This window comes from Sorghum bicolor, chromosome 10, assembly GCF_000003195.3.
Source record: "Sorghum bicolor cultivar BTx623 chromosome 10, Sorghum_bicolor_NCBIv3, whole genome shotgun sequence".
Taxonomy (NCBI): domain Eukaryota; kingdom Viridiplantae; phylum Streptophyta; class Magnoliopsida; order Poales; family Poaceae; genus Sorghum; species Sorghum bicolor.
In genome coordinates this window covers 3,864,625-3,892,290 of record NC_012879.2, presented here as the reverse complement: position 1 = coordinate 3,892,290, position 27,666 = coordinate 3,864,625, and the positions used below count along the sequence as shown (strand labels likewise).

Here is a 27,666-nt window from a genome sequence, read left to right as displayed (position 1 = left end):
TAAGATGTCCAATTTTGGAGTTCAAGTGGAAAATTCAGACTATTACCCAGTTTATATAGGAAGATATAAATCATCTGTTCACTTTAGTGGTGACTTTTCAAACAAGTTGGGATTGTTTTTTCAGTCCGCTAACAGTAGAGCCCATTTACTCGTGCGCTCAAGGCCCAGTCCGACAACTCTCTGGCCCTAAAATCGCTGCGCCCCATTGGAGTCTGGACTCTGGAGCGCAAGTGTCTCGCCGTCCGCCTCGCCTCGCCTCGCCGTCAGCAGCAGCAGCTCCACCTCTCCATTCCACGGCGCCCGTCGTGCGCTTCGTCTGCACCGGGACAAAGGCAACGGCGACGGAGACGGCAACGCGAGGGGGAGGAGATGAAGCTGAAGCAGCTGGAGGGCCTCTTGGGTGGCCTGACCCAGTTCCCCAACCCGAAGGTACTGCGCCACCGCCAGTCCGCCACCGCCGCCACCTCTTGGGTGGCCTTTCTTTCTCGTCCCCTGCTCGATTTCGCCTCGCCCCACCCCGACAAAAGGGAGGGGGGAAAAGCGGAGGAGTATCTGACTTTTGCCATTGACGGCGTTGTTGGGTGTAGGTGGAGCTGGAGCAGTATCCGACGGGCCCTCACATCGCGTCGCGGATGCTCTACACGGTTAGTGCTGCCACTTGCGTCCTGCCCCGATTCCGATCCTTTCCCGCTTTGCTTCAGGATGCTATGTATCTTTCTTTTCTTGACATAGCCTTGGGATGCGGCGCCGGGCTTTCTTGTGACAGTAGTGGGATTATGGAATTGGGTGCTACAAAGTGCAGCTTTGATTCTGAATCAACTGAGCTGCTAAGCAGTAGGTTTACGGCTGGAGTTGGGTGGCTTTGTTCCAAGAAATTAGCTGCTTCAGTGCCCTGTCCCAGAGAAAAAAAATGAACCTTGTGACCTTGCCTATGCATGTATTTGCCTCTTCTGATCTTAATTTTGGCAAAACAGATCATCTTTTCACTGTGGCTCGAAGGTTCATCAATGGAACCTTTGAGACTTCCATTGAAGCCCAAACTTGGGAATATTCCAATTCTTACTAGTCTGTTTCAACCTATAATTCAACATTTGGTAATGTTTTGCTTGGCTGTTAGTCTCGTAATGTTTTGCTTGACTATTCCTTCTCTATGGTTGTGTCGGTCTGATGCAAGTGGCAATTAGATACTGAAATTCTACTACTTATGATTTGATGTTTACTTAGCTTTATCGTATTCATGTTGATTTGATATACAATCAGGCGGAGAATAGTTTTGATGACATAACTGGCAAAGTGGTAGCTGACTTTGGCTGTGGTTGTGGCACTCTGGCTGTGGGGAGTGCTCTACTGGAAGCTGAGTGAGTATGTTTAACTTGGTTATTTTAGGCAATCATGTTCTTCTTTCCCTGACAATCCCTCTAGTGTGTATGTCTACTTCAGTATTTTTTTTTTTAAAAAAAACAAACTTCCTGTTTATTGCTTATGTAGTTTTGCAAGGTTCTTTTGTACACATGGATCTAACAAAAAGTGTCTGCCTCTGCAACTGTTTCCTGATAGATTATGCCTAAGTTCTTGTTCGATAGTAATTGTGCATGTGTCTTGCAGGTGAAGCTAAAACAAAGAATAGTATTCCATGTCATGAAATGATTTTAGATACCGTAGAATACTTTTAAATACCCATTGATATATGTAACCCTAAATTAATGTATGTTTTTGGTTGCTTGTTTTCTTATCATCTATTTCTAATGTGAATTGGTATGTTATGATTCACAGACATGTTCTTGGTATTGATATTGACCCACAGTCACTTGAACTTGCTCAAGAAAATGCTGCTGATCTGGAGGTATGACAATGTGTTGGCTTTTCAGTCTTCCTTCCACTTAGCTATTCTTTTATTGTGAAATTGAGAACCCTTCACTTTATTTCCATGCTTGTGTTTTCACCTGTTAATGGTTTCTGACTTGCATCAATAGCAAACTCTGTACAATGTTTTAGTTCGTTAGACAATATTCTCACATATATTTGGCGCAAAATGCTAACCTGCATCTTCCTGTCAATGGTTTGTTGAAAGTTGTAAATAACCACAATGCCAAATCACTTGTTAGTGTGATTTTCAAGCAAGCTAGCATCTTAGTTGTTATTTCTTGGTAGTTGTATACGTTGGATAACTATTTGCATTGACTAAAAGATATCAAATGATTGTAGGTAAAATTAGATGTCCTTCAATTTCAAAGTTCCATTGTCCTGTAAAACTTAGATGTAGGGATTCTATGTTGACATCCTGTGAGGGACCAAAATGCACATATTTACATGCTTGAAGCCTGTCCACCTTTCTTCAAAACCAGCATGTAGTCTTGTAAGCTGAACTCAGAGGCCACGTTTGAGTTATTCCATAAATTGAAGTCTTCCTTTCAGATAACAACATATAATCTGAAGCCAATGGTAGTTGATTATTGCAACTAATAAAGCTAAAATTAGATGAAAGATTGACCATTGGGTACACCCAAGCTATGCCATACAGTCCTGAGCAGTATTACTGAATGTAGTTTGTCAATAGTTGATAAAACTAATGTTTGTACTTGTACAAATGAGTTGTCCTATGGTGGAGGCATGGGGGCCACCTAAATCTTGTAATACAACAAAACAGTACTTCTTTCATGTTTAATTGAGTGCACCTAAGCAATGATAATTTTGCTTTTATTGGCTTCTCTGATGTTCTTGCATGAAGCATAAAAATGCCATGGTTATTGGTTACATTAAAACTTAAACCCATGTTCATGAAGCAGAGCTGAAAGCATTATTTGGTGACTCAAACTAAAACTTAAATAATTATTTGTAACTAACTTTATTTTCTCAAACTTGTGAATGACATATATCTTTTTATTAAATGTTTGATTGTGCAGCTGGATATCGACTTAGTTTGGTCTGACATAAAGAACTTAAATTTGAAAGGTATTGTTCTCAAGTGCTAACATATTCTAACTAGTGAGGCTGAGCCTCTAGTGTTATTTATTTATTACCGTAAAAACTCTTTATGTTAGTGTCTCATCTTTCTAGAACTTTTTCCCAACATTATCAGTAATGTAACTGTAATAAGTAGTTCATGTCTAGAAACTCATCTTTACAATCATAATTTCAGTGTCCTCACTGAACAAGCTGCAGATTGATCTCCAGTGCAAATTGAACATCAGTCGCTAGTGAAGTAGCGATTAATACTTGTGCAACATTAGCAATTGTCAGGCCAATAAAGTTGATGAAACATCATCACACAGAACAAATGGAACACTTTTAAAGGCATCCTTTTTCCCACTAATTGAACCTTATGTTTATGCATTCAGTGTCCCAAAGCATTCCCCAACATTTGTTGCTGAATAGAAAGCAATTTAGTGCAGGCGTCCATGTTGACACTGTTGTCATGAATCCTCCCTTTGGTACAAGAAGGAATGGAGCAGACATGGAGTTCCTCTCTATGGGCTTGAAGGTCAGAACTGGTGCTTGTTTGCGACGGCAGTTTCTGTTGGAAGATTATATTGACGTTTAAGTCCCATTTGCTATTGACAGGTTGCTTCTCAAGCTGTCTATTCTCTACACAAGACTTCCACTAGAGAAGTAAGTTTTTTCTTTCACAGAACAAGTATGGAAATATAACTCACGAGATCTCCTGTCTGTGCCAAATCTTCGTTTATTTTTCTCTCGTGCATTTCACAGGTTTTTTTTGTCTTTAATTGTTCACATTTGTTTTCTTTTTTTGAATTGTCAGCATATCAAGAAGATGGCCTTGCGTGGCTGCAACGCCCGCAGTGCGGAGGTTCTATGCGAGGTAAATATATTGTATAAACACCAGTCGCTTTTCCTTGTTACCAGGAATGCATCTCAGTACCTTGTTCCACATTCCTAACAAGGCAGAGAGGTCCCAAAGAAAGCAACCTGACTTTTATTCATCAGATCATAACCCTAGAGCCCCTAGTTCTGCTGCTGGTTTTTAATATACCCTTTCTCCTTTTTTCCTCCATGAAAAATTGCAGCTGCGTTACGGTCTACCGCAGACGTACAAGTTCCACAAGAAAAAGGAGGTTGACATTGCCGTCGACTTGTGGCGTTTTGTTCCTAAAGCTCAACAGTAGCAGCTAACGTGCTGTGTGCCCAGCGGCCCAGGTGATGGAACCGCAACATGAATGAAAAATTGAAAATGATCAAATGGAGATGCGTCTCAAAATGCTGGACCTGATCGAAGAGACACCACGGGGTGGTGTGCTTATCGTCGTCTTGGGTTGGCAGTCCCCACAGTAGCCGGAACTCGGAATTTGACGAGGCCTGAGTAGAGTTTTGTGGTCACAGATGCTGTACTGTAGTGTGTACGATGAATGCACGGCGACTGAGTTCTCGAATTTCCCGTAAAAGAAGTTCCCGTTTGTATGTACTGTGCTCACATTACTGTATCTCGCAATCGATCGGATGCCTGTGGACATGGGTGTGTCTGTCAACCAGAGCGCACAGCAATTCTGCCGAGACACGACGCCAAAATCCAAACGATCGCCATCAGAGCAGAAGCATATGTTATTAATAATTCGGTAATTCCATTCTCTCGTCACCGTAAATAAAGAACATTATTATATGTATAAACAGGGGACAAATGTGCCACTACGAGGAGGTTGCGTTCCATTGGCCATGCCCTCGCGATCAATGTGTTTAAACCAAACCCTACCTGCCTATTTTATGTGTTTTTTCCATGTGTCTCATCTGTGATGCCCCACTATGTTCGCTCCAGGCCTGACCAATCTTGCCATGTTAGAGCATCTCCAAGAAATTATCTAAAATGAAACTCTAAAAATTAAGATTTAGAGGGTTTCTAAAATAGATAGCCCCTCAAAACACTAGAGCACAACAGCAGCTATTGTAAATTAGCCATTCTCCATATTTTGAAAAGTGCCACGTCGTCCACCGCTCTCTCCCCCACTAGTGTCATCGTGTGCTGCAGCTGCAGAGCCTAGGCAGCAGGGGTAACGCGAGGACTCAGCCATGCAACTTTTGCTCGTCCACTGACGCAGCGCTGGAGTCGCGTCCCGTTTTGCCGCCGCCATAGCCATGCTGCCTCCTGCTTGTGCACGCAACTCGAATGAGATCGATGAGTGGCACCGCGGCTGCGGCGGCTACTGCATGCTGCTTCAAAAGGAGTATCGTGGAGGAGCTGGTGTGTTGTGCTGAGTTTCGGGCTTCCGGCAGACGACCGGCGGAGGTGAATGCGGCGAAGCGAAGAGAAGGTGCACGCTCGAAAATGGCGCTCACGGGAGAGGGCGCGGGAAACGTGTGTGGGGCCATGCATGGCGAGCGACGATGGCTCGCTTATTCTGGCGAGCGAAAATGCCGGAATAGCTGTGTAGGAAAAAAGTAAAACGAAATAGAGTGGCTGTTGGAGTCAATTTTTGCTCTAGAATTACTAAATCGCCTTTTGCGGGAGAGGATAGCTAGACTGTAGGAGATGCTCTTATTCCCCTCCACGGCCGGGACGTGAGACGGCATAAGCCATGTTTGTCGCGGCTAGCCCATGGCTTTGTCTTTTTTTTTTAAGAGTGGCTTTGTCTTTATAGCCAAGGCCATGGCATCCATCTCACGAGCCATTGTTATCTTATATCCCTGAGGCTAAAGCTACGACTACGACGACGCCATGTTCAGAGATGGCCTGAAACCGACCAACAGCTGCAGGTGCAGGTGCATCCGCAGCCACAGGGCTCCAGCTGATCATGCACTCCCCTGCTTCACTCCGCCAAATGCCATCAAGGTATCATGCAGTGATGCAAATAAACCTTGATCCTTGTCTTTGTTAGCTATGTACAGGCTGTACTCCTAGCTAGTACTCCTGCACTGCACAGGGCTGTGTGGCAAAAAGACACTAGCATTTTCAAAATTCGTCTCGCAAATTACAGATAAATTATGCAATTAGTTATTTTTTTATCTATATTTAATGTTGTATGTATGTGACGTGAAATTTAATGTGATGAAGAATCTTGAAAAGTTTTTGTATTTTGGTGTGAACTAAACAAGGGCTAGTGCAGGATGCAACATTCAATACGCTGGTAGATAGATACTAGTACATCTATAGTAACAGAATACAGTAACAAGTAACAACGTGGCCGTACCATCCTATTACAATTTAGCAATATTCCAATATATATCTTGAACAACAGTAACTTGGATCTTTGCGTATTGCAAGCTAAGGTGGTGTTCTATTAATTAGATAAAAAAAACATAGTAAGTTGGTATATGTACGATGAAAGGGCACACCACTAATTCGTGCCGTCGGTTTAGGTGCCACCATCTCCTGGATTGAAGAAGCAGGCCCTCATACTGCAGGGAATATCGCAAGCTCTGAAGTCGGTCTCTTCAAATCTCCTTGAGAGATTCATAGACAGAGCTTACAGATTCTCTGAGCAGCCTTCTCTGAATGAGGTTAAAATTGTGTATGCAAAGATGCATGATTTTATTTACTCTTTTCCCGCTTGCATTCCCTGGTACTAATTTTATGTTTCCACTTAAAAATGTTATTTATCATCACTCGTGTCTCGTGGCATTTGGGAAAAAGAAAAAAAAAAGAAAAAAATGTCAGTGTCAGTCTGTTTTACTTATGCAGTACTTTCTTAATCTACTGTCAGTGTCAAATGTGCTTCTTTTAGTATCGAATATGCAAATGTCTATGACTATGAGCAAATTTTCCCAGCTCATGATGTTACTGAACTCATGCATATCACTACAATTAGACAAATAAAATCGAGCAAGTCTTCTACAGGGGAATTTTAGACCTGTCAACGAAATCGACGAGGCAGTTTTACTCAACAGTCTTGACGGACAGGTCCCAGGAGATTTTCCTGAGGGTGTCTACATCAGAAATGGTGAGCTCCACTTAAGTCATGTAAAATACAGAATGAATTACGCTTTGCAGCTGAATCGATGGGTGGTTACTGGTTCCAGATTCACATCACACTACATTTAAAATGTTTAGGAAGCTATCATCATCCAAGTAAGAATATCCATGTCTTGATGACTTGATTGATGTATTGAACTACTTCAACAGGTCCGAACCCTCTCAACCCAACACAGACAATCGCAGATTCCATATTTGGTTCAACATCATATACGTATTATGAAGGTCATGGAATGCTACATGCTGTGTACTTTAACAAGAGCAATCTAGGAGAATGGAAGATATCGTACAGGAACAAGTATGTGAACTCAGATACCTTTCAGTTGGAGAGAGAAAAGAATGACGTGGCTTTTGTGCCATCTGCTGATGGACAACCCTATGCCACACTAGCTGCATTTGTTCTTAATATTGTAAGGCCCTGTTTAGTTCCCCACCAAAAAATTTGTCATCCATCTCATCGAATCTTTGGACACATACATGGAACATTAAATGTAGATAAAAAAATAAACTAATTACACAGTTTAGTTGAGAATCACAAGTCGAATCTTTTAAGCCTAGTTACTCCATGATTAGCCTTAAGTGCTACAGTAACCCACATATGCTAATGACAGATTAATTATGCTTAATAAATTTGTCTTGTAGTTTCCTGACGAGCTATGTAATTTGTTTTTTTATTAGTTTCTAAAAACCGCTCCCGACATCCTTCCGACACATCCGATGTGACACCTAAAAAATTTTCATCCCCAATCTAAACAGGCCCTAAGTCTTACAGAACTTGACAGTAAATAGGACAACAATGCATATAGTAGTTGCAATTGCTATATCGCTTCTTCTGCAATCCTGACAAAAGTTTTATGGCGTAGTTGAGATTTGGAAAGGCTGTAAAGGATAGCGCAAATACAAGCATATTCGAGCACGCTGGACGAGCCTTTGCTGTCATGGAGAGCCATCTGCCTTACGAAATCAACATCAACAATCTCAATACACTAGGACCCTATAGCATTAATGGAGCTTGGAACCAACCTTTCACTAGTCATCCGAAGGTAATGAAATGGCAACTGTCAAATATTGCTCCTACTACAAACTCCTTGCAAAAAATAAAGGGAGACCTAATGTTATGAAGAATATGCATAAGTCCTTCAAGATTCTTATTAGATAACTATAACTCTTCAACAACACTTGCTCACATAATGACTTGTTTGTATAGAAAATTCATGGGAGTGGAGAACTGGTGATCATGGGGACAAATACTGAAAAGCCTTACTATGTGCTTGGAGTAATTTCATGTAAGTTGGGAAATGCTAATCAATCGTCTGCCATCTATCTAACAAGTAAAATAGTACATCACGATAGAAGTGACAGCATTTAGGTGTACCTAATGTATTTATTTATCAGCCTAGCAGCTGCATTAACTGATCAAGATGAACCATCTATCTCTGGCATTAGCATTATCTAAGTTGTTCACTGATAGCATACACCACCAAAATTTGTGCAAGAAAAATATCTTCCAAATTCTATTACAACTACATTTAACTATTGATGACCTTTCACATGAATAAGCTGATGGCGAGAGTATTGTTCATAAGGTTGATCTCAAATTTGGGGACGGGAGACTCATTCATGACATTGGAGTAACTAAAAGGTATATGTTTTATTTTGTTTAGGAGTCATTCTAGCTTTCTTTTAAAATCACTTTTTCTTAAACAGTTATTTCATATGTAGGTACAATATTATAATGGACTATCCTCTCAGATTTGGCATATCCAGGACATTCTTACAGAAGCCGTAAGTGAACTCCTCATGTATCATCTATACTGTGGGAATCACCTTTTGGGGGTACACTACAGATTGTGCCATAATAATGTGCACATATTTATCTTCAGATTTATCGAAAATGATTTGAATGGAAAATCACGTATCGGGGTAATGCCTCGTTTTGGTGATGCTGAGTCCATCATATGGTTTGATGTCAAGAACCACTGCAGTTACCATTTATTTAACTGCTTTGAGGATGGAAATGAGGTAATTCCTACAAAATCTGAATACACCATGAAAAATATACATAAGAAGTACCATAATCTAAACTCCCACAAGAAAATATTCCTTCTATGGATGGTATTAATAACGTGTATCAGGAGTTGTTCATATTTATCTCTTTTATCTACTTTGACTAAAAGCCTACGAACAGGTTGTTATCAGAGGCTGTCGAGTACTTGCTTCTCTTATCCCTAGTGGACGTTATTGTTGGAACCCGAAGCTCCAAGCATGTCAAGGATCGCTGGTGGTGATCGCGGTGATCGCAGCGAGGACACAGAACACAGACAAGATCAAAACGTAGAAGACAAGAGATTTGTCGCTGCCCACAAGCACAGCTTTTGAGTCTTTATTCATTGATATATATAGGACCTCCACACGGAGTCCCCCCACGCCACGACGCACAAAGATCGTCGCACCCTTTCTTGGAGTGCACGCTACGTGCGCTCGGCACGTCGTGGCGTAAGCCGACTCAAACTCGTGGTTCAGTCCATGCCGCGCACGCCTACGCTCATGGACCAACCCTGACCGACTATTACATAACTCAATGACTCAAGGAAACGAAGATTACATTGTGCATCTATTTAGCTAACAAACACCCCCTAAACTTGATGCACACACACTACACCTAATGCAGTTCTTAGCTCCACGAACTTGACTCGCCCCAGGGCCTTGGTGAAAATGTCAGCAAGCTGTTCTCCAGTCCCGACATGTTCAACTTCCACCTTGCCATCCTCAATACACTCTCGTAGAAAATGATACCGAGTATCAATGTGTTTGCTTCTATCATGATGTACCGGATTTTTACTGAGTGCAATCGCGGCCATGTTGTCCATGTAGAGCTTCACCTTAGGTTGCTTCGTTCCCATCATGTCTGCAACTAGCCGATTCAACCATATGCCCTGACACGCTGCTGCTGCTGCTGCTACGTACTCCGCTTCACACGATGACAAAGCCACAATTCTTTGCTTCTGTGATGCCCACGTAACCAGGCTAGTCCCAAGAAAGTAACCAACACCTGTTGTACTCTTTCTGTCTTCAACATCGCCCGCAAAGTCGCTATCGCTATATCCAATCAACATTGGTTTCAGATCAGCGCCTTTGTCATATCTGCAGCCATACTCCCTAGTCCCCTTCAGGTACCTCAGAATATGTTTAACAGCATTCCAGTGCTCCTTGCCAGGTGCCTCCATGTGCCTGCTCACTACGCCGACTGCATAAGCCAAGTCCGGCCTAGTGTTCACAAGGTACCTCAAACTCCCAATTATGCTTCTATATTCAGTCGGATTCAGATCTTCACCATCCTTCAACTTGCTAAGCTTCAGCCGACTTTCCATAGGAACCTCACAAGTGTTACAGTTCCCCATGCCTGCAGATTCTAATATCTTCGCTGCATAAGAACTTTGACAAATTGTGATCCCAGCTGCCCTTTGATTTACCTCTATACCGAGATAGTAACTCAAAAGGCCCAAGTCACTCATGCTGAACTTTTCTTTCATCTCAGTCTTGAACTCAATAATGTCACTGTCACATGGACCAGAGATGATCAGGTCATCAACATAGACTCCCACAAGCAAGAACGAGCTCTTTCCACCCCTTCTATAGACTGCATGATCGAGTTTGCTCCTTTCAAACCCAAGAGTGATCAATTCTTTATCAAGTTTCGAATTCCACGCTCTTGGTGCTTGCTTTAACCCATAAAGTGCCTTCCTCAATTTGAGAACTTTGTCACCAGTGCCCACTATAAATCCTGGGGGCTGCTGCACGTACACGGTCTCAGAGAGATCACCATTCAAAAATGCTGACTTCACGTCCATATGATGAACCTGCCAGCCTCCCTGAGCTGCTAGTGCCAGTAAGACCCTCACGGTTTCTATCCTTGCAACCGGTGCAAAAACCTCATCAAAATCCACTCCATGGCGTTGAGCATACCCTTTAGCCACAAGTCGTGCCTTGTGCTTGACAACATTGCCATCAGGGTCCTTTTTTACTTTGAAAACCCACTTCAAACCAATTGCCTTTTGGTTTGGTGGTAAAACGCTGACATCCCAGGTTCTGTTTGCTTCAATTGCTTCCATCTCAGTTCGCATTGCTTCTCTCCAGCACTGTTCAGTCATCGCCTCAAGCACTGTCCTTGGTTCTTCAGCTGCAACAAGGCATAAACCACTGTACTCGAAGTCATGCAACTCTTCTGTGGAATCAAGCAAATCACTCATCGTCCGATATCGCAGCGGTGCCCCATCAGAATCCACTGACGCACCCGATGGCGGTGTGACCCACTGGATAGCTGGAGTTTGTGGAGATGCCAGTGATGACGCACCCCCTACACTTGGAATTGACACAGCAGGCGAAACAGGATCAGCCTCATTGTCACTGACAGCTTTAGCGGCTTCTGACTGTCGACCGTCACCTGTTGTCGGATGATGAACAGTAGCTTCATCATAGTCCTCAACCATAAACGGTAACACATCTTCCTCGCCCCTGCTGTCTTTCCCTTCCCAATTCCAAGGTCGTGATTCATCGAAAATAACATCACGAGTCACCATCAGTTTATCGCCCATCGCATCATAAATGTGATATCCTTTTGTTCCCTGCTCATAGCCTAGGAACACTCCTGGGATCGACCTGTCAGCAAGTTTGGTCACGCCGGGGCCAATCTTCTTAGCATACGCAACACACCCAAACGTACGTAGGTGCTTGACTCCCGGTTTCTTTCTGAACCAAGCTTCAAATGGAGTTTGGCCACGCAGGCTCTTCGTCGGAGATCTATTCAGAACATACACAGCAGTCTTCACTGCTTCTCCCCAGAATTGAGGTGGTACCTTCATACTCTTCAGTAAGCACCTCGCCATCTCCACGACTGTTTGGTTCCTGCGTTCCACAACCCCATTCTCCTGTGGGGTGTATGGTGTGGTGGTGTTGTGTCTGATGCCGTGCTCATCGCAAAAGACCACAAACGCCCTTGAATTGAACTCACCTCCACGATCCGTTCTCAGAGCTTTCAGACGTCTGCCAGATTCCAGTTCTGCTGACACTCTAAACTTCTTAAAACACGCCAATGCTTCATCTTTGGTTGCAAGCAGTTCGATCCACATGTATCTACTGAAGTCATCAACCACTAGCATGAAGTAAGATTTCCCACTCGGGGTGGGTGGCGTGATCTGTCCACACAGATCCGTGTGAACCAGCTCGAGCCCTTCAGTTGCACGATATGCTGAAGCTTGAGGAAATGGCTTCTGGTGCTGCTTGCCTAGAGCACATCCGTCGCATACCTGCTCCACTTTTCTAATTTCGGGCAGGCCATCAACCATCTTGTTGACGCCCAGAGCACGCAGAGCTCTGAAATTTAGGTGGCCAAATCGTGCATGCCACCGCCATGCTTCCTCATCCATCTTTGACAACAAGCAGATGGGTGAACTAAGATTCACCTTCATGATGTACAAACGATTTCGTCTCTCAGCTCGAATCAATACATTGCGTGTCACTCCCTCGTGTTCTCGGTCAAACACCTGCATGACACCTTTGTCGATCTCGACGCGACAGCCTGCTTCCTCCAATTGTCCAAGACTGACGATGTTGCATTTCAGAGAGGGTATATAATAGACTTCGGTAAGTACACGATGCTCGTGGTTCTTCCCAGCCATGGTTACAGCACCAATGCCGCAGATCTCCACCGTAGAGCCATCTCCAAACCTCACCGACCCACGAACTGAAACATCAAAATCTGCCAACGCATCCCGACAGCCGGTCATGTGATTTGTAGCACCGGTGTCGAGTACCCATGCCCCATCATCATATTTTGATGGTAGCATGTTTTCTTGCTGCAAGTGTACACCCTGAATCACACGTGCTGGAGTGCGCTCAATGTGGGCATGAGCCACCAGGAGTGCCGGCTTCGAATCTGTGTCGGCAGTCACATGGTGTACAACATCATCAGACTCACTTTTACCAGCATTTGGACACTCCCTCGCCCAATGCCCAAGCTCGCCACACTTCCTGCAACGCCCTTTCCTCTTTGGTGCTCCACTGGAACTTCCTGCAACATCTCGCGTGTCTCGATTCTTTCCATTGTTTCCTTTTCGTGCACTCGACTTCTCCTTCTTTCCCCCGAATTTCCCACCAGATGAATATGAATCTGAGGGAACCATTCGGCTCTTGTTCCTGGCGGCCCACTCTTCCTCCGTAAGGAGAAGGCGACCAGCTTTATCTGTGACACTCTCCACCGGGGCCTCGAACCGATCTTCAGCCGCCCTGAAACGACCAACAAGTTCCTCCACCGATAGCTCGTTCAAGTTGCAGAACATCTCAATTGTCACCGCCACCTGGTTGTAGCGTGGGGGTACAACCCTCAGAAACTTCTTCACAACCCTAGTGTCATCAACGGACTTTTCTCCTAAGCCCTTTAGATCGGTTGCCAGCTTGGTGATCCGTATTGCAAAATCATCAATCGACTCATTCGGCTTGAAAGAAATCGACTCGAATTCTGCCAGTAACTTCTGTGCATTCACCTCTTTTACACGCTCAGCACCCATACGCATCGACTTGATGGCCTCCCATGCCTCCTGAGCAGTCTTCTTATTTAGGAGCATGGAGTGCATCTCCGAGGGAACTCCACGCATCATGGCTCCAAGAGCAAGTCTGTCTCGACGTCGCTCAACTTTGCTAGCGTCCTTCGTATCGATCGCGTCCCAGAGGTACATGGCTTCAAGATTGCAACGCACATGCGCAGACCACTCCTGGTAATTCGACTTCGAGAGCATTGGCCAGATCAGATTTCCGGCCGCCTGATTCCAGGCCCGTTCCATGACCTCGGCGTCTTTACCACTGGCTGCCATGTCGGCGAGACAGGCGTTCTCGTCTCCTACTTCTTCTTCTTGACAATCAACAGCGTTCAGCCGTCTCTGTTGCTCCTCCCGGCAACCGAACACCTTCTCCTCGGCTCCGATACCACATGTTGGAACCCGAAGCTCCAAGCATGTCAAGGATCGCTGGTGGTGATCGCGGTGATCGCGGCGAGAACACAGAACACAGACAAGATCAAAACGTAGAAGACAAGAGATTTGTCGCTGCCCACAAGCACAGCTTTTGAGTCTTTATTCATTGATATATATAGGACCTCCACACGGAGTCCCCCCACGCCACGACGCACAAAGATCGTCGCACCCTTTCTTGGAGTGCACGCTACGTGCGCTCGGCACGTCGTGGCGTAAGCCGACTCAAACTCGTGGTTCAGTCCATGCCGCGCACGCCTACGCTCATGGACCAACCCTGACCGACTATTACATGACTCAATGACTCAAGGAAACGAAGATTACATTGTGCATCTATTTAGCTAACAGTTATAGAGTTGACAAGTCGAAATGGTATGGAAGGGCATTTCTCCAACCAGATGAGGATTCAGAAGATTTTGATCCTTCACTAGATGGCACTCTCTTTTCTCGCCCATATGAATGGAGGTTAAATTTGGAAAACAGCATTGTATGTGAAGATTATATTACTAGTGAGAAAATCGCAATGGATTTCCCTGTCATCAATGACAAGTTCATAGGGATTCAAAACAAGTATGGATATGCTCAAGTTGCTGACTCGTTGGCAACCAGTAAAACAGGTAACATCCTAACCGCAGAGATTTGTGAAATATTGTTAAGCTGTTGTTGTCAATCTTAACATGCACTTCATGCCATGTGTTCATACTGTTTTAAGTTACTTGAATCATCTCAAATGCAGTATGTAATTAGTTCTGTGTAATGATACAGGCTTGTTTAAGTTCAAGATGATAGCAAAGCTACACTTCAACATGCCAGATAAGGTTAGTGGCTATTAGTTTTGTACAAAGTACCAAATATATATTTATTAGTACAAACTAAAGTATCATAAAATCTCCAGGAAAACAAAGAATTGATCTCAGTGGAGTACCACACTTTGAAAGAGAAACAATTCTGCTCTGGAGTTCAGTTTGTTGCGAAGAAAAACGGAATCGACGAAGATGATGGATGGGTAGTCACTTATGTCCATGACGAGGGAACAAACGTCTCTCAGGTAGTCAAACTATCTACTTATAAAAGGCATACATCACTGCATCATTATTTCCATGGATTCATTAATTTATCAGATTTCTTGTCTTCTGCAGGTTCATATTATCGATGCAAAGAGATTTTCAGAGGAGCCAGTAGCAAAAATTACTTTGCCTCAGAGAGTTCCATATGGTTTCCATGGGAACTTCTTCTACACAAGTAATCAGAGATGACGCAAGTTTAGACTAGTATATGAATTGTAACAAGCCATTATACTGTTTAATAAGATATTTCATTTATGGTTGAGAGATCAATAGACTACTATTAGGGGCTAAATTAGGATGGGCATGGATGGATCCATTGATCCCAAGGGTACTCGCGTCCTGCGACATTTTTCTCGTATTCCTTGGTTCTGAGATGCTAAAAGAATTGCTTCAGTTTTTAGTCCAATACATGCGCTTCGTATGTGGGCCATGTTCGTTTAAGTTTATCTATCGAATTTATTAGTTATTTAATAATATTTTTCTCATAATAAATCAGCGGCTCATGATTCCACTTACCTCTCCGCTCCAGCTGCCATGTGATGCCTTTTACCAGCATGTGTGTGTCAACCACTCAGAGCTCGCAAACAATTCAGCAGAGCAAGAGTATATTCCATTACATCCTCGATTTCTCATTCAGCTCACTGGTGTATCTATCAGGCTATATCACTCGTCATATACCCTAATAAAGAACATAATATAAGTGGGGACAAATCTGCCACGTCGAGGCTGTGTTCCATTGGCCATACCCTCGCAATCCATGTGTTAAACCAAACCCCTAGTTGTATGGTTACTGAGTAATTTTTTTTGTGCTCTTTCGTGTGTCTGATATGTGACGCCCACTATGTTCGTACGTTCGCCTCAGGCCGACCAATGAGGCCGTGTTATTCCTCTCCACGGCCGGATCGTTAGACGGCATAAGCCATGTTTGTCACGGCTAGCTCCTTGGACCCCTATATAAGGCTTTGTTTATATTCAAGATTTCTTTAGATGTTGATACTGTAGCATTTTCGTTTGTATTTGATAATTATTTTTTAACCATAGACTAATTAGGCTCAAAAAATTCGTCTCGTAAATTACAAACAAACTGTACAATTAGTTATTTTTTTATCTACATTTAATGCTCCATACATGTAACACAAGATTCGATATGACGAGAAATCTTGAAAAGTTTTTAGATTTTGGAGAGAACTAAACAAGGCCTAATATAACCAAGGCCACAGCGCCAAGGCATGGACACACCTCGATCACAAAGCCATTGTTAACTTTAATCCCTGCGCGCGGGCTACGGCTACGACGATCGAGTCGACGACGCCATGTTCAGAGCTGGACTGAAACCGACCACCACCAGCAGCAGCAGCAGGTGCATCCACAGCCGCAGGGCTCCAGATCATGCACTCCCCTTCAATCCGCCAAATGCCATCAAGGTAGAGTAACCTGTTCGTTGCTGATCCTTGTCTTTGTCAGCTTTGTATTGTATTCCTGCACTGCACACTGCACAGGGGCTGTGCGTGGCAAAAAGAGCTTCAATTCAAGCCTGTCAGTTTTGAAACCCCTTGTTACTAGATGAATGAGTGTAGGATGCAATTCAACGCACTGGTAGATAAGCTAGCATATACTGTGCATCTATAGCAGTAACAGAGTAACAAGTAACAACGTGGCCGTAGCATCCTACTACAGTTTTGCAGGATTCCAATATATACCTTGAACAATAGTAACTTGGATCTTTGCGTATTGCAAGGTGGCGTTCTATTAATTTAGATCAAAACATAATTCGTGCCGTCGGTTTAGGTTCCACCATCTTCTGGATTGAAGAAGCATATACAGGAAATGTCGCAAACTCTGAAGTCAGTCTCTTCAAATCTCCTTGAGCGATTCATAGACAGAGCTTACAGATTCTCTGAGCAGCCTTCTCTGAATGAGGTAAAAAAACGTACTCTTTTCTCCCTGCATTCCTTGATACTACTTTCAAGTTCAACTTAAAAATGTTATCGTTAATCGTGTCTTGTGGCATTTGGGGAAACAGCTATAGCTAGGTTGCACTGGCTCTTTTCAGCATATTTTTGTTACTCTGTTGTAATTATGCAGTACTTTCTCCATCTACTGACAGTGCCAAAGGTGCTTCTGTTAGTTAATACCCAATTTGCAATGTCTATATATGAGTAAATTTTCCCAACTCATGATGTTACTGAACTCATGCATATTACTCGCTACAATTAGACAAATAAAACCGACCAAGTCCTCTACAGGGGAATTTTCGACCTGTCAATGAAATGGACGAGGCAGTTTTACTCAACAATCTTGACGGGGAGGTCCCTGGAGATTTTCCAGAGGGTGTCTACATAAGAAATGGTGAGCCTTAAGCCATGTAAAATATAATATGAATTACTCCTCGCACAGTTGGATCGATGGGTTCCACATTCACAACACAAAACCTGTAAAATGTTTTAGGAAGCTCTCATCCAATCCAAGTAACTGATGTATAATTTTTGGACCTGCGACATCAGAAACTCAAAGAGAATATCCATGTCTTGATGTATCGTGCTACTTTAATTAACAGGTCCGAACCCTCTCAACCCAACACAGACCATCGCAGATTCCATATTTGGTTCAACATCATATATGTATTACGAAGGTCATGGAATGTTACATGCTGTGTACTTTGACAAGAGCAGTCTAGGAGAATGGAAGATATCGTACAGAAACAAGTATGTGAACTCAGACACCTTTCAGTTGGAGAGAAAGAATCAAGTGGCTTTTGTGCCATCTGCTGATGGGCAACCCTATGCAACACTAGTTGCATTTGTTCTTAATATTGTAAGTCTTACAGAACTTGACAGTGAAAATAATCATAAAGGGTAAATTCAATTTTAATTGGTAAAGTTAATTATGATAAACACTAATAATTTCTATGTCAGATATTCCATTACATTTTATTGGGAAATTATAATCTCATGAAGAAAGATTTGTAGATGTAATTGGTATATCGCTTCTTCTGACAGAAGTTTTATGGCATAGTTGAGATTTGAAAAGGCTGTGAAGGATAGCGCAAATACTAACATATTTGAGCACGCTGGACGAGCTTTTGCTGTCACGGAGAACCATCTTCCGTACGAAATCAACATCAGTAATCTCAACACACTAGGACCTTATAACATCAATGGAGCTTGGAACCAACCTTTCACTAGTCACCCAAAGGTACGAAATGACAGCTGTCAATTATTTCTCCTACAAACTCCTTGCAAAGAAAGAAAAATTAGAGTTCATTAATTCTGATCTTCATTTAATAAGCACAAGTTCACACTATGGTTTACCAATCCACAGGAAAATGATTTTCAACCCACAAGATCTCACTATGGTTCACTTTTTTTGGAAAGTGAAGTGGGGGGGGGGGGAGTTTCCTCACCTGATTTTATTAGAGACCAATGGTTCACAATTCAATAAGCACACAAGAATGGAGCATTTTAAATGCTATTTAGAATGTGCATAGGAACTAACTTATTCAAGTTTTTTATTAGATCGCTCGCAAAAAAAAAGATTTTTATTAGATAACTGTAACTCTTCAACAACACATGCTCACATTATGACTTGTTTGTACAGAAAATTCATGAGAGTGGAGAACTGGTGATGATGGGGACAAATCCTGAAAAGCCCCACTATGTGCTTGGAGTAATTTCACGTAAGTTGTTGGGAAATGTTGATCAATCCGCCATCTAACAGCTAAAATAATACATCAAGATAGAAGTAACAGTATTTAGGTTAGTAGCTTAATTAACTGATCATGATAAACCATTCCAAATACGAATGTGAAAAATAAATAAATAGATACATTAATATCAAGTTTTCATCTATCTCTGGCATTACCTTAGTTGCTCACTGATAGCATACACCACCAAAATTTGTGAAAGAGAAAAAAAATGTCTTCCTTCTATTACAACTGCATTTAACTATTGATCCCATTTCGCATGAATTAGCTGACGGTGAGAGGCTTGTTCATAAGGCTGATCTCAAATTTGAGGAAGGGAAACTCATTCATGACATTGGAGTAACTAAAAGGTATATGCTTTATTTTTGTTTAGGAGTCATTATAGCTTTCTTTTAAACATCACCTTTTCTTAAACAATTCTTTCATATTATAGGTACAATATTATAATGGACTATCCTCTCAGATTCGGCATATCCAGGACATTCTTACGAAAGCCGTGAGTCAACTCTGCATGTATCATCTTTACCGTGGGAATAACCTTTTGGAGAGTATATACGCTACAAATTCTGCTAATAATAACATGTACATATTTATCTTCAGATTTATCGAGAATGATATGAATGGAAAATCACGTATTGGGGTAATGCCTCGTTTTGGTGATGCTGAGTCCATCATATGGTTCGATGTCGAGAACCACTGCAGTTACCATTTATTTAACTGCTTTGAGGATGAAAATGAGGTAATTACTACAAAATATAGATACACCATGACAAATATACACAAAAAGCATCACAATCCAAACTGCCCATATGAAAATATTCCTTCTCTATGGATGATACTAATAACATGTATCAAGAGATGTTCATATTTTTCCTCTTTTATCTACTTTATAAAAAGCCTATTAACAGGTTGTTATCAGAGGCTGTCGACTACTTGGTTCTATTATCCCTAGTGGACGCCATAGAGTTGACAAATCGAAATGGTATGGAAGGGCATTTCTCCAACCAGATAAGGATTCAGAAGATTTTGATCCTTCACTAGATGGCACTCTCTTTTCTCGCCCATATGAGTGGAGGTTAAATTTGGAAAACGGTAGTGTACATGAAGGTTACATTACCAGTGAGAAAGTTGCAATGGATTTCCCTGTCATTAGTGACAAATTTGTAGGTGTTCAAAACAAGTATGGATATGCTCAAGTTGCTGACTCATTAGCCACTAGTAAAACAGGTAACATTCTTACTGTATAGAGTTCTGAAATATTGTAAAGTTCTTGTTGTCCAATCTTAGCATACACTTCGTGGCATGTGTTCATGTTGTTCTAAGTTATTTGAATCATCTCTAATGTTGTATGTAATTAGTTCTGTATAATGATACAGGCTTGTTTAAGTTCAAGATGATAGCAAAGCTACACTTCAACATGCCGGACAAGGTTAGTGGCTATTAGTGTTGTACAAAGTACCAGATATATCGCTGTTAGTACATACTAAAGTATCAGAAACATCTCTAGGAAAACAAACAATTGATCTCAGTAGAGTACCACACTTTGCAAGAGAAACAATTCTGCTCTGGAGTTCAGTTTGTTGCAAAGAAAAATGGAATCGATGAAGATGATGGATGGATAGTCACTTATGTCCATGATGAGGGAACAAACAGCTCTCAGGTAGTTAAACTGTCTACTTAAAAAGCATGCTACATTGTATCATTATTTCCATGCATTCCTTAATTTATCAGATTTCTTGTCTTCTGTAGGTTTATATTATCGATGCCAAGAGATTTTCAGAGGAGCCAGTAGCAAAAATTACTTTGCCTCAGAGAGTTCCATATGGTTTTCATGGGAACTTTTTCTACACAAGTAATCAGAGATGATGCAATGTTTAGGCTGCTTTATGAATTATAACAAGCCATTATACTGTTTAAATAAAATATGTCATTAATGGTTGAGGGATCAATAGACTGCTTAGGGGCTAAATTAGGATGGGCATGGACTGATCCATTGATCCCAAGGGTATCCATGGATCACCCCATGCTCATCCTTAAGTTAAATTACAGCCAGGTTCACATAGCAACTTTAAGAACAGATCGATAAGTTCAGAGGTAATGCTCCAAATCTGTCTATGATTTAGCCCCTTGGTTGATGTAGCACTATCAGTTAATAAACTGAACTGTTCATATAGCAACATTCGATAATGCTAAGGAATACAGCAATATGTCCAATGGTGATATCTGAAGGAAAGTTATAACATCATCCCCTTGGTTAAGTTTGAAGAGTGATTTGGATAAAAAGGATAGAGAGAACAAAAGATCCCCTATGGAGAAAGGCACAAATTAGGGAGGCAGCAATAAGCAGAATAATGGTCGTACCATTGGCGATGCAACCAGGTGATAGAGCTAGGAGCTTCACTGCCGAGTTGGCTGGCTGCTTCCAACCTGCTTTGCACCACTGTCTACTAATGCTGCACGCCCACTCGACCTCAACCGATGAACAGTAAAAAAACCTGCAATAGATTCTGGGGACCTAAGATTAACGAGAAATTTCAATATTTAGGACTCAATTCGCATGCCTTTCAAGATTTAGGACTCAATTCGTGTGCCTTTCAAAAAATAAGACTAAACATACGAATTGCTTCAAGATTTAGAATTTTGGCCTTTTTTTCCATCTTTTCCCTTTCATGAAATGTTTGCATGTCTCTCTGTCCTCCTAAATGGACCAAAGTACCCCTGCCTCATTTAGATCAGTTCTGTGCGCTGGATGATGGGCTGCTGATCGCTGCAGCATTAAAAAAAACTGAAGCCTTGGCACCAGGAACCCAGCCACATAGAGGCAGGTGATTTGGTTTCCTGGGTACTATACTAAACCCTTGGTAGAAAAAAATGTACATTTTGGCACAAAGCAAAGCCAGCACACCATAATATAAACGAGATGCACATATGCTTATATATTCATAAAAATAAAGCAGTCATTATAAGCAAACCATACTAAAGGCACACAGGTTTTCTGGGAACTAAAAACCACACAAAACCAAAAGAAGCATCCTGGTGCATACAAGTTTTCCTGGGCAACACAAAAGAACCATCGTCTCCTGGAAACTTACAACCATACAATCATACAGTCAACAGAGCCAAAAGAACCTTCAGGTGAATAAAGTTTTTCTTTGAACTTAGAACACAAAAGAGGCTATATAATTATTCTTCAATTGATTAGGTAGCACTATTTCTTCCCTTCCTTGGAGTGAGCTTTTTCTTAAGTCCTATCCGACGCCTTGCTGGAGACTTGGTGGGAGTGGTAACAATATTTAATGCCTCTTCTCCGGTTTGGCTGAATACATGGGAACATAGGAGAGGGATGCTTCAGTACATGAACAGAGTTGAGTATATGCATGCTCAATTGAGTAGTTCTTTTTACCTTGTTGTTACAGGTCCAAAACTTGTAGTGATTTGGTTTGACCCTCCTACCTCCACCATTGCTAAAAGTGATTGCCTAAAAATAGAAGGAAATTTCTAGCTGGTTGAGTGTTCATAAAAACTAAAAATGTACAGCTCAAGTCTTTCATACAGTTCATAGAGGTACCTTCTTGTCACAGGACCAGGAGAAGTGTTGATTTGACTTGTGCCTTCTAGCTCTACTATGGCCGATGAGAATTGACTAAAAATAAAGAAAATGGTTAATGTTGTTATATAGAGGAGAAGTGTACAAATCATGTTATTTACTTTACCTTGCTGTCACAGGACTGTTGTTCTCTGGACTTCCTTGCTCAGCAACTTTCTGCCTTTTGCTAGAGCCTGGAGGCCTCCCAGCCTTCCCCTTTTTAGCTCGGCTTTTCCTAAAATTGTGGAGCTGTTAATAAAATGTAATATTTTAATGAAGCAAAACAAGTGGCAATTTTACCTTTTCTTTGTTCCATTCATCGGGCACTTTGGAGATGACGACCTATGGCCAAGACCTCCGCATTTTTTGCATGTCACTTGCCACTTGCCTTTGCCCCTAGGTTTATTGCCCTTATTTTCAATGCAGCTAGGAATTCTGAGTTTTCTTTGTCTACCAGGCTCCCTCTTTTCGAGAGGCGGTAACACTTTGAATCCAAGATTCACACGTGCCCATTGGGACATATCAGGTAGTGGTCTAATCACACCACCATAGGCTAGCCTAAAATGGTAAACTGAAAAGTAAGGATGCAAGTACTCTTCCATCTTAGGATTTCTACATGTGGTGATGAGTGCCATAGCGTGTGGGCATGGTTTTCCTGAGACTTGCCACTCCCTGCACGTGCATATGTGGTTTCTAATATTGACCACATGTCTTATGATCTTCTGTGAATCAGTAACCTCTGTCACCTCAGCTTCTTCCCTTCCACCTTCTTTGACTTTCAGGTGGGCCAACTCCCTACTCAGCGCATATAGTTGGCGAACCACGACTGGAAGCATTATATGGCCTTCGAATTTCTCACCTATTCTTCTCCTCCTTGCATATAGTTCCATAAACTTGGACCTAAGGGAGTCAGCAAGGCTAGCTGGAGGAAGGTCCTTAATATCCTTTACCCAGTTGTTCCAAACCTCAGCCACATTGCTTGTAATAGCATCACACTTTATATGTTCTGAGAATTTGCTCCTCATCCACTTTAACTTGTGATTGGTTTTCAACCATGGCTCGACTTGTTTATTGGTTGCGTACATCTTGTTCATGAGATACTCATGGTAATCTGGTTGGAAAGTTCTAGCTGCAGGATACATTCTCCCAAAAGCGGGCCCTTGAAAACGCTTGCTGAAATTTTTCATCAGATGGACAAAACATTCTCTATGCTCAGCCCAAGGGTAAACTGTCTTTATGGCATTCTCTAGGCCCTTGCAAGCATCTGAAATTATAGCTATGGGTTTGTCGAAAGAAAACTTTCATTCTCTGTCCCAATCGATTTCTATGGGTTTGTCGACAACACTAACAACCAAAAGCATCTTTCTTTCATTCTTTCTTTCAATGAAAGCAAGTGACAGATCTGTATCATTCTGCAGTTTTCTTTCTCCAACTCCACTCATGACAAACTCAGATACTACTAGCTGCTGGGCACTGCCCCATTTTATCCTAGCTGCCAAATCCTTTTCTAGCATGTCTAAAGTATAACATCGACAATCCACGGTCCATTCGTCATAATTTTGTGGCACATCAACACAGCAACCATCATCAAGCTTTGCAGTAAACTCAGAAAAGTGAACACACAGCCTAAACGCAGCTTCTGCATTCATTCTACGTGTACCAACAAAACAAATAAAAGAGACACATGATAAGCTTGTGCCCCCAAAATCTACGAACTATAAAATATAGTGCAAATTGAAAGAGGGATCGGGGATTGTGCCTTACATTGGAGGGATCTCAGAGGGGATCATGGCCTCCTCCACTGGAGAGCGGCGCCGAGCCTCCTCTTAGGGTCCAGTCGAAACCCTAGCCTGCTACAGCTTGAGCGCAGGGAAGGGCACCGGATGGGGAGGGCGACGGACTGGAGCGCAGGGGAAGAAGGGGAGGGCAGCGGAGACAGACGGCGGTGGAGGGCTGGAGGCCGTGGCCGGCGGTGAAGCACCGGCGAAGATTCGGAGGACGGGAGCGTCGCCTCACGCGACTGCGAGTCGCGGCCGCGACGGACCGAAGAGGTACGAAGGAACGAGACAGGGAGAGAGATCGTTATGTTTTAGATTCAAGGGGCAATTTGGTCATTTTAGGTTCCAGAGAGAGGTGAAAATATTTCAGAAAAAATAGAAATAACTAAAAATACCTGAAATCCTAAATCTTGAAGCAATTCGCATATTTAGTCCTATTTTTTGAAAGGCACACGAATTGAGTCCTAAATCTTGAGAGGCATGCGAATTGAGTCCTAAATATTGAAATTTCTCAAGATTAACAATTCATCTTTTTAACTGGGGACAAAATCGTCTACAAATACCAGGTTCCAACCTAGAAAAGGTTGTCCTTAAGACCATGATCAGGTATTTCCAGGACATCAATACAAAGGATGTTTTTTTTTTAGAAACTAAACAAAACAGACAATGTGAAAGAGAGAAAAAAGATGTCAAGATTGGCAATGAAAATTTTCTTTATTGCACTGCATCCAGTATACAAGTTCGTTTACTTATCTTCATAGATTATGGTTGGAAACTGATATGTTGGACATGCATTAGAACACTGATGAGTGGCCCAATCCTGTTTTAAGGCACCTATGGCTCTACTTCTGAATCAGGAGGGCGTCAATGTTTCGCTTGCCCTCTGGACCTTTGCTATACCAAGATGAGACATAGTCACCATAAATTACATCCCGATACTTTTGTGGCTCATCCTTGCTCACAAGCTGTGGGGCAGTGCATATTTTCCTTGATTTTGATGGATCATAAAATGTTGCTACTGATAAGCGGGCACGCTCAGCATTGACAACAGCTCGATGAACTGAACTCTTGTATCTTCCATTGGTGATGATCTAGAGAAGGGTAAAAAACATGAGTAAAATGATTAAGGGAACAAGATTCTACAAAAATAAAAATATTCATACAACAGTTTGGCCACATTCCTCTGCAAAAGTGCACATTAAAGGTGGAGAGCATCACCATAGGTCATAAAAAAGGGGGCAGAGCACTAAAGCAAAAATTGATGGCATAGCAGATTAAGGTACATTACCTCTGTCTGATCAGCCAGAATCACAAGGATGCCATCACGCAAAGCAGGCACAGCTATCCACATTCCATCCTTCAATACCTCGAGCCCACCAACATCATCTTGTATCAGAAGTGTCATTGCACCCATATCAGAATGAGATTGTAACCCAAGAACAAGATCAGGTTGTGGACAAGGAGAATAGTAGCTAATAGTAATATTCTGGTAAACTTCTCCAACCGCCTCTTGTATATAAGATGGTGGTAGGCTCAGACTTTCTGAGATGATGCACAGCAGTTTTTGAGCAAGATTCTTCATGCTGTTGCTGTATTTTGCAATAGTATCCCTGTAAAATGTACATGGTGTTATCTCCTGTGTTATAGACAAAAGTAACATGCTTACTATGGACAGCGATGGAAACAGGATGTTTAAATATTTTACTCTTAGTAAGATTATCACTCATAGATTTCATATAATGATGCAGGAGCATACAGTTAGATTCTCAGATAGTAAGAGCATATGCAGCAGTCAGCGCTATTTAGTATGCTATCAAAGAAACCAATACAAGGGTGCCACACTAAAGCGGCTATATTTGGATAGAAGTTCAAAATTTAAAATCAGAAAACTAAACATCCTGTGCTTTAGCAAGTCTTGGTCAGTTGGTCATCTAGGCTGTGCCATGACCTGAATCTCAACATCTCGACAGAGACAATTAAAATGAAGATAGCTCAATGCTGCCCGAACCACTTTCTACTTGTCTCCACACCTGAGCATAAATTCCCTACATGTATTATGCTTATCGACTCTACCCTCTCATTCCTATAAGATTTTTTTCATGAACAGAGCTGTAGTCGTAGCAATTGATGACTCGTTCAAAGACGAGCTGAACAGACAGGCAGAGGATTCCCATGAATCACCTGTAACCAGGGACGAAATCGGGCCAGTGGGCGGGATCACGGCGGAACTCCGGGAGCGTGTGGTGGTCGAAGTAATCGCGCCAGTCGAGCACGGAGTCGTCGTTGGCGAGCATGCGGCTGCCGTACCCTTCCGCGGCGGCGCCCCTGGCCGGGTCGCAGGCGAACCGGAGCTTGTCCCCCATGGGCGCGCGGAAGAAGGCGAGCCCGGCCTCGCGCACCGCGTCGAGGAGCTCCCTCGGCACGCCGTGGCCGACCACGTGGAAGGCACCCCAGTCCGCGCACGCGGCGCTGACGGCGTCGGCGGCGGTGGAGGACGAGAGGTCAACTACCGGGACCGAAACCGCGGCGGCAACGGGGGAGGGCGAGGGGGTCGGGCGGTTCTCAGGCGGCTGGATGTACTGCGCCGGGAGGCGGGACACGCCGGTCTCAGCGAGGGCTTGGACGCGCGCCGGCGCGGCGGTTTCCATCGGAGCGGCGGCGAAGGCAACTTAGGCGATGTAGCGGGGCGGCGAGTGGTAAACGCAGTAATCCGAGGAAGAGGAAGAGGGCGAGTTGTATTAAACGAGTTTCCCAAAAAAACAAATAAAAAAGAGGGCGAGTTGTATTAAGCGAGTTTCAAAAACAAAAATGCAAACAAAAAAGGGGCGTTGCGAGAATCGAACTCGCGACCTCTCGCACCCAAAGCGAGAATCATACCACTAGACCAAACGCCCTGTTGCGTTTAATCGTTGAACTAAAATTTATATAAACATAATACAAATGTGCAATCTGAAGAAAGTCACAGATCTGAAGCCGACGTCTGCCATCTTACTAAGAAGGCATTTACCGTTCATGCGTGCTGTCTAGATAGGATGTTGCGTAGTTTTCCAATCATTCGCAGCGGTGAGTTGAAAGTGTCATGTCGAGAGCTTCAGCAATCAACACGCAAGTGATGGAATTTTCAGGTCATGGTTATGCTTATGCGTAGAGATAGAGCTTCAGGCTTCAGCAGAGTAGCAGAAAGTCAGAAACAGATTGTAAACATGATCTTCAGTACCTGACTGAAATCTAAGATCAGCATAAATTGACTGTTACATTTGGTCTATCAGGGTCAAGGTACAAAGTAAAACAGCATCATCCGTTCTTGTTATCACCCCATAGGGATGAAGCTGGTGACTAGACAACCGATGTCACTGTGCAAAAACTATTCAGCAAGTTGCAAGTTCTGAAGCTGAAAGACCAGTACAAACTGCTTCCCGTCAGAAGAATGCATCAAACCTAACTACCGAAAACAGCAGATCTGCTGACTTTTCTGAAACTTTCTGAACACGAATGGAAAGAGAGCCAATTCTCATATCGGTGTTTCTGGAGCAGCAGCACTTTTGAATTCTGAAGAGATGAACGTGAAGGGTTGTCAGGTGTCCTGCC

General features: G+C 42.7%; 4 protein-coding genes, 1 long non-coding RNA gene and 1 other non-coding gene across 8 annotated transcripts; 3 read left to right on the top strand and 3 right to left on the bottom strand.

Moving 5' to 3' along the window:
- Nucleotides 189-4,468, top strand: LOC8070869 (methyltransferase-like protein 5). 2 transcript variants are annotated; one of them, XM_021450587.1, is made up of 9 exons: nt 189-429; nt 588-644; nt 1,261-1,358; nt 1,774-1,843; nt 2,904-2,952; nt 3,339-3,481; nt 3,562-3,609; nt 3,761-3,820; nt 4,026-4,400. In XM_021450587.1, the coding sequence occupies exons 1-9, from the start codon at nt 370-372 to the stop codon at nt 4,122-4,124; spliced, it is 684 nt and encodes a 227-aa protein (XP_021306262.1). In that variant the 5' UTR covers nt 189-369; the 3' UTR covers nt 4,125-4,400. The 2 variants fall into 2 exon arrangements, with proteins under 2 accessions (XP_021306262.1, XP_002437882.1); XM_002437837.2 differs by having other exon boundaries at nt 222-429; nt 3,393-3,481; nt 4,026-4,468.
- On the top strand, nt 18,607-19,210 carry LOC110430982. Its single transcript, XR_002448426.1, has 3 exons — nt 18,607-18,687; nt 18,983-19,064; nt 19,148-19,210. It is a non-coding gene; the product is annotated as an uncharacterized LOC110430982 (long non-coding RNA).
- LOC8071375 (carotenoid 9,10(9',10')-cleavage dioxygenase 1) lies at nt 19,358-20,941 on the top strand. Its single transcript, XM_021449736.1, has 6 exons — nt 19,358-19,453; nt 19,623-19,941; nt 20,091-20,143; nt 20,222-20,374; nt 20,464-20,566; nt 20,889-20,941. Exons 1-6 carry the CDS (start codon nt 19,358-19,360, stop codon nt 20,939-20,941), a joined length of 777 nt encoding a protein of 258 aa, XP_021305411.1.
- On the bottom strand, nt 21,627-24,153 carry LOC8071374. Of its 2 annotated transcripts, none has more exons than XM_021450198.1 (5): nt 24,065-24,153; nt 22,428-22,535; nt 22,283-22,357; nt 22,118-22,192; nt 21,627-22,030 (listed from the first exon to the last, which is right to left on the bottom strand). In XM_021450198.1, the coding sequence occupies exons 1-5, from the start codon at nt 24,088-24,090 to the stop codon at nt 21,913-21,915; spliced, it is 402 nt and encodes a 133-aa protein (XP_021305873.1). In that variant the 5' UTR covers nt 24,091-24,153; the 3' UTR covers nt 21,627-21,912. The 2 variants fall into 2 exon arrangements, with proteins under 2 accessions (XP_021305873.1, XP_002436539.2); XM_002436494.2 differs by lacking the exon at nt 24,065-24,153 and adding an exon at nt 22,601-22,733.
- Nucleotides 24,774-26,840, bottom strand: LOC8071372 (probable 2-oxoglutarate-dependent dioxygenase ANS). Its single transcript, XM_002436492.2, has 3 exons — nt 26,260-26,840; nt 25,367-25,688; nt 24,774-25,169 (listed from the first exon to the last, which is right to left on the bottom strand). The coding sequence occupies exons 1-3, from the start codon at nt 26,724-26,726 to the stop codon at nt 24,921-24,923; spliced, it is 1,038 nt and encodes a 345-aa protein (XP_002436537.1). The 5' UTR covers nt 26,727-26,840; the 3' UTR covers nt 24,774-24,920.
- TRNAP-UGG lies at nt 26,901-26,972 on the bottom strand. Its single transcript has one exon. It is a non-coding gene; the product is annotated as a tRNA-Pro (tRNA).

Excerpts from the sequence above, each read along its gene's own strand:
- LOC8071372 (XM_002436492.2), bottom strand. The coding sequence starts at position 26,726 with ATGGAAACCGCCGCGCCGGCGCGCGTCCAAGCCCTCGCTGAGACCGGC. Across the intron at positions 25,689-26,259 it reads GATTTCGTCCCTGGTTACAG|GGATACTATTGCAAAATACA; the intron begins GTGATTCATGGG and ends TACATTTTACAG. Across the intron at positions 25,170-25,366 it reads TTCTGGCTGATCAGACAGAG|ATCATCACCAATGGAAGATA; the intron begins GTAATGTACCTT and ends ACCCTTCTCTAG.
- LOC8070869 (XM_021450587.1), top strand. The coding sequence starts at position 370 with ATGAAGCTGAAGCAGCTGGAGGGCCTCTTGGGTGGCCTGACCCAGTTC. Across the intron at positions 430-587 it reads CCCAGTTCCCCAACCCGAAG|GTGGAGCTGGAGCAGTATCC; the intron begins GTACTGCGCCAC and ends TGTTGGGTGTAG. Across the intron at positions 3,821-4,025 it reads GTGCGGAGGTTCTATGCGAG|CTGCGTTACGGTCTACCGCA; the intron begins GTAAATATATTG and ends GAAAAATTGCAG.
- LOC8071375 (XM_021449736.1), top strand. The coding sequence starts at position 19,358 with ATGCCTCGTTTTGGTGATGCTGAGTCCATCATATGGTTCGATGTCGAG. Across the intron at positions 20,144-20,221 it reads ACTTCAACATGCCGGACAAG|GAAAACAAACAATTGATCTC; the intron begins GTTAGTGGCTAT and ends AAACATCTCTAG. Across the intron at positions 20,567-20,888 it reads TGGGAACTTTTTCTACACAA|CAACATTCGATAATGCTAAG; the intron begins GTAATCAGAGAT and ends CTGTTCATATAG.
- LOC8071374 (XM_021450198.1), bottom strand. The coding sequence starts at position 24,090 with ATGATCCCCTCTGAGATCCCTCCAAT. Across the intron at positions 22,193-22,282 it reads CCTGGTCCTGTGACAAGAAG|GCAATCACTTTTAGCAATGG; the intron begins GTACCTCTATGA and ends TTCTATTTTTAG. Across the intron at positions 22,031-22,117 it reads TTTGGACCTGTAACAACAAG|CCAAACCGGAGAAGAGGCAT; the intron begins GTAAAAAGAACT and ends CCATGTATTCAG.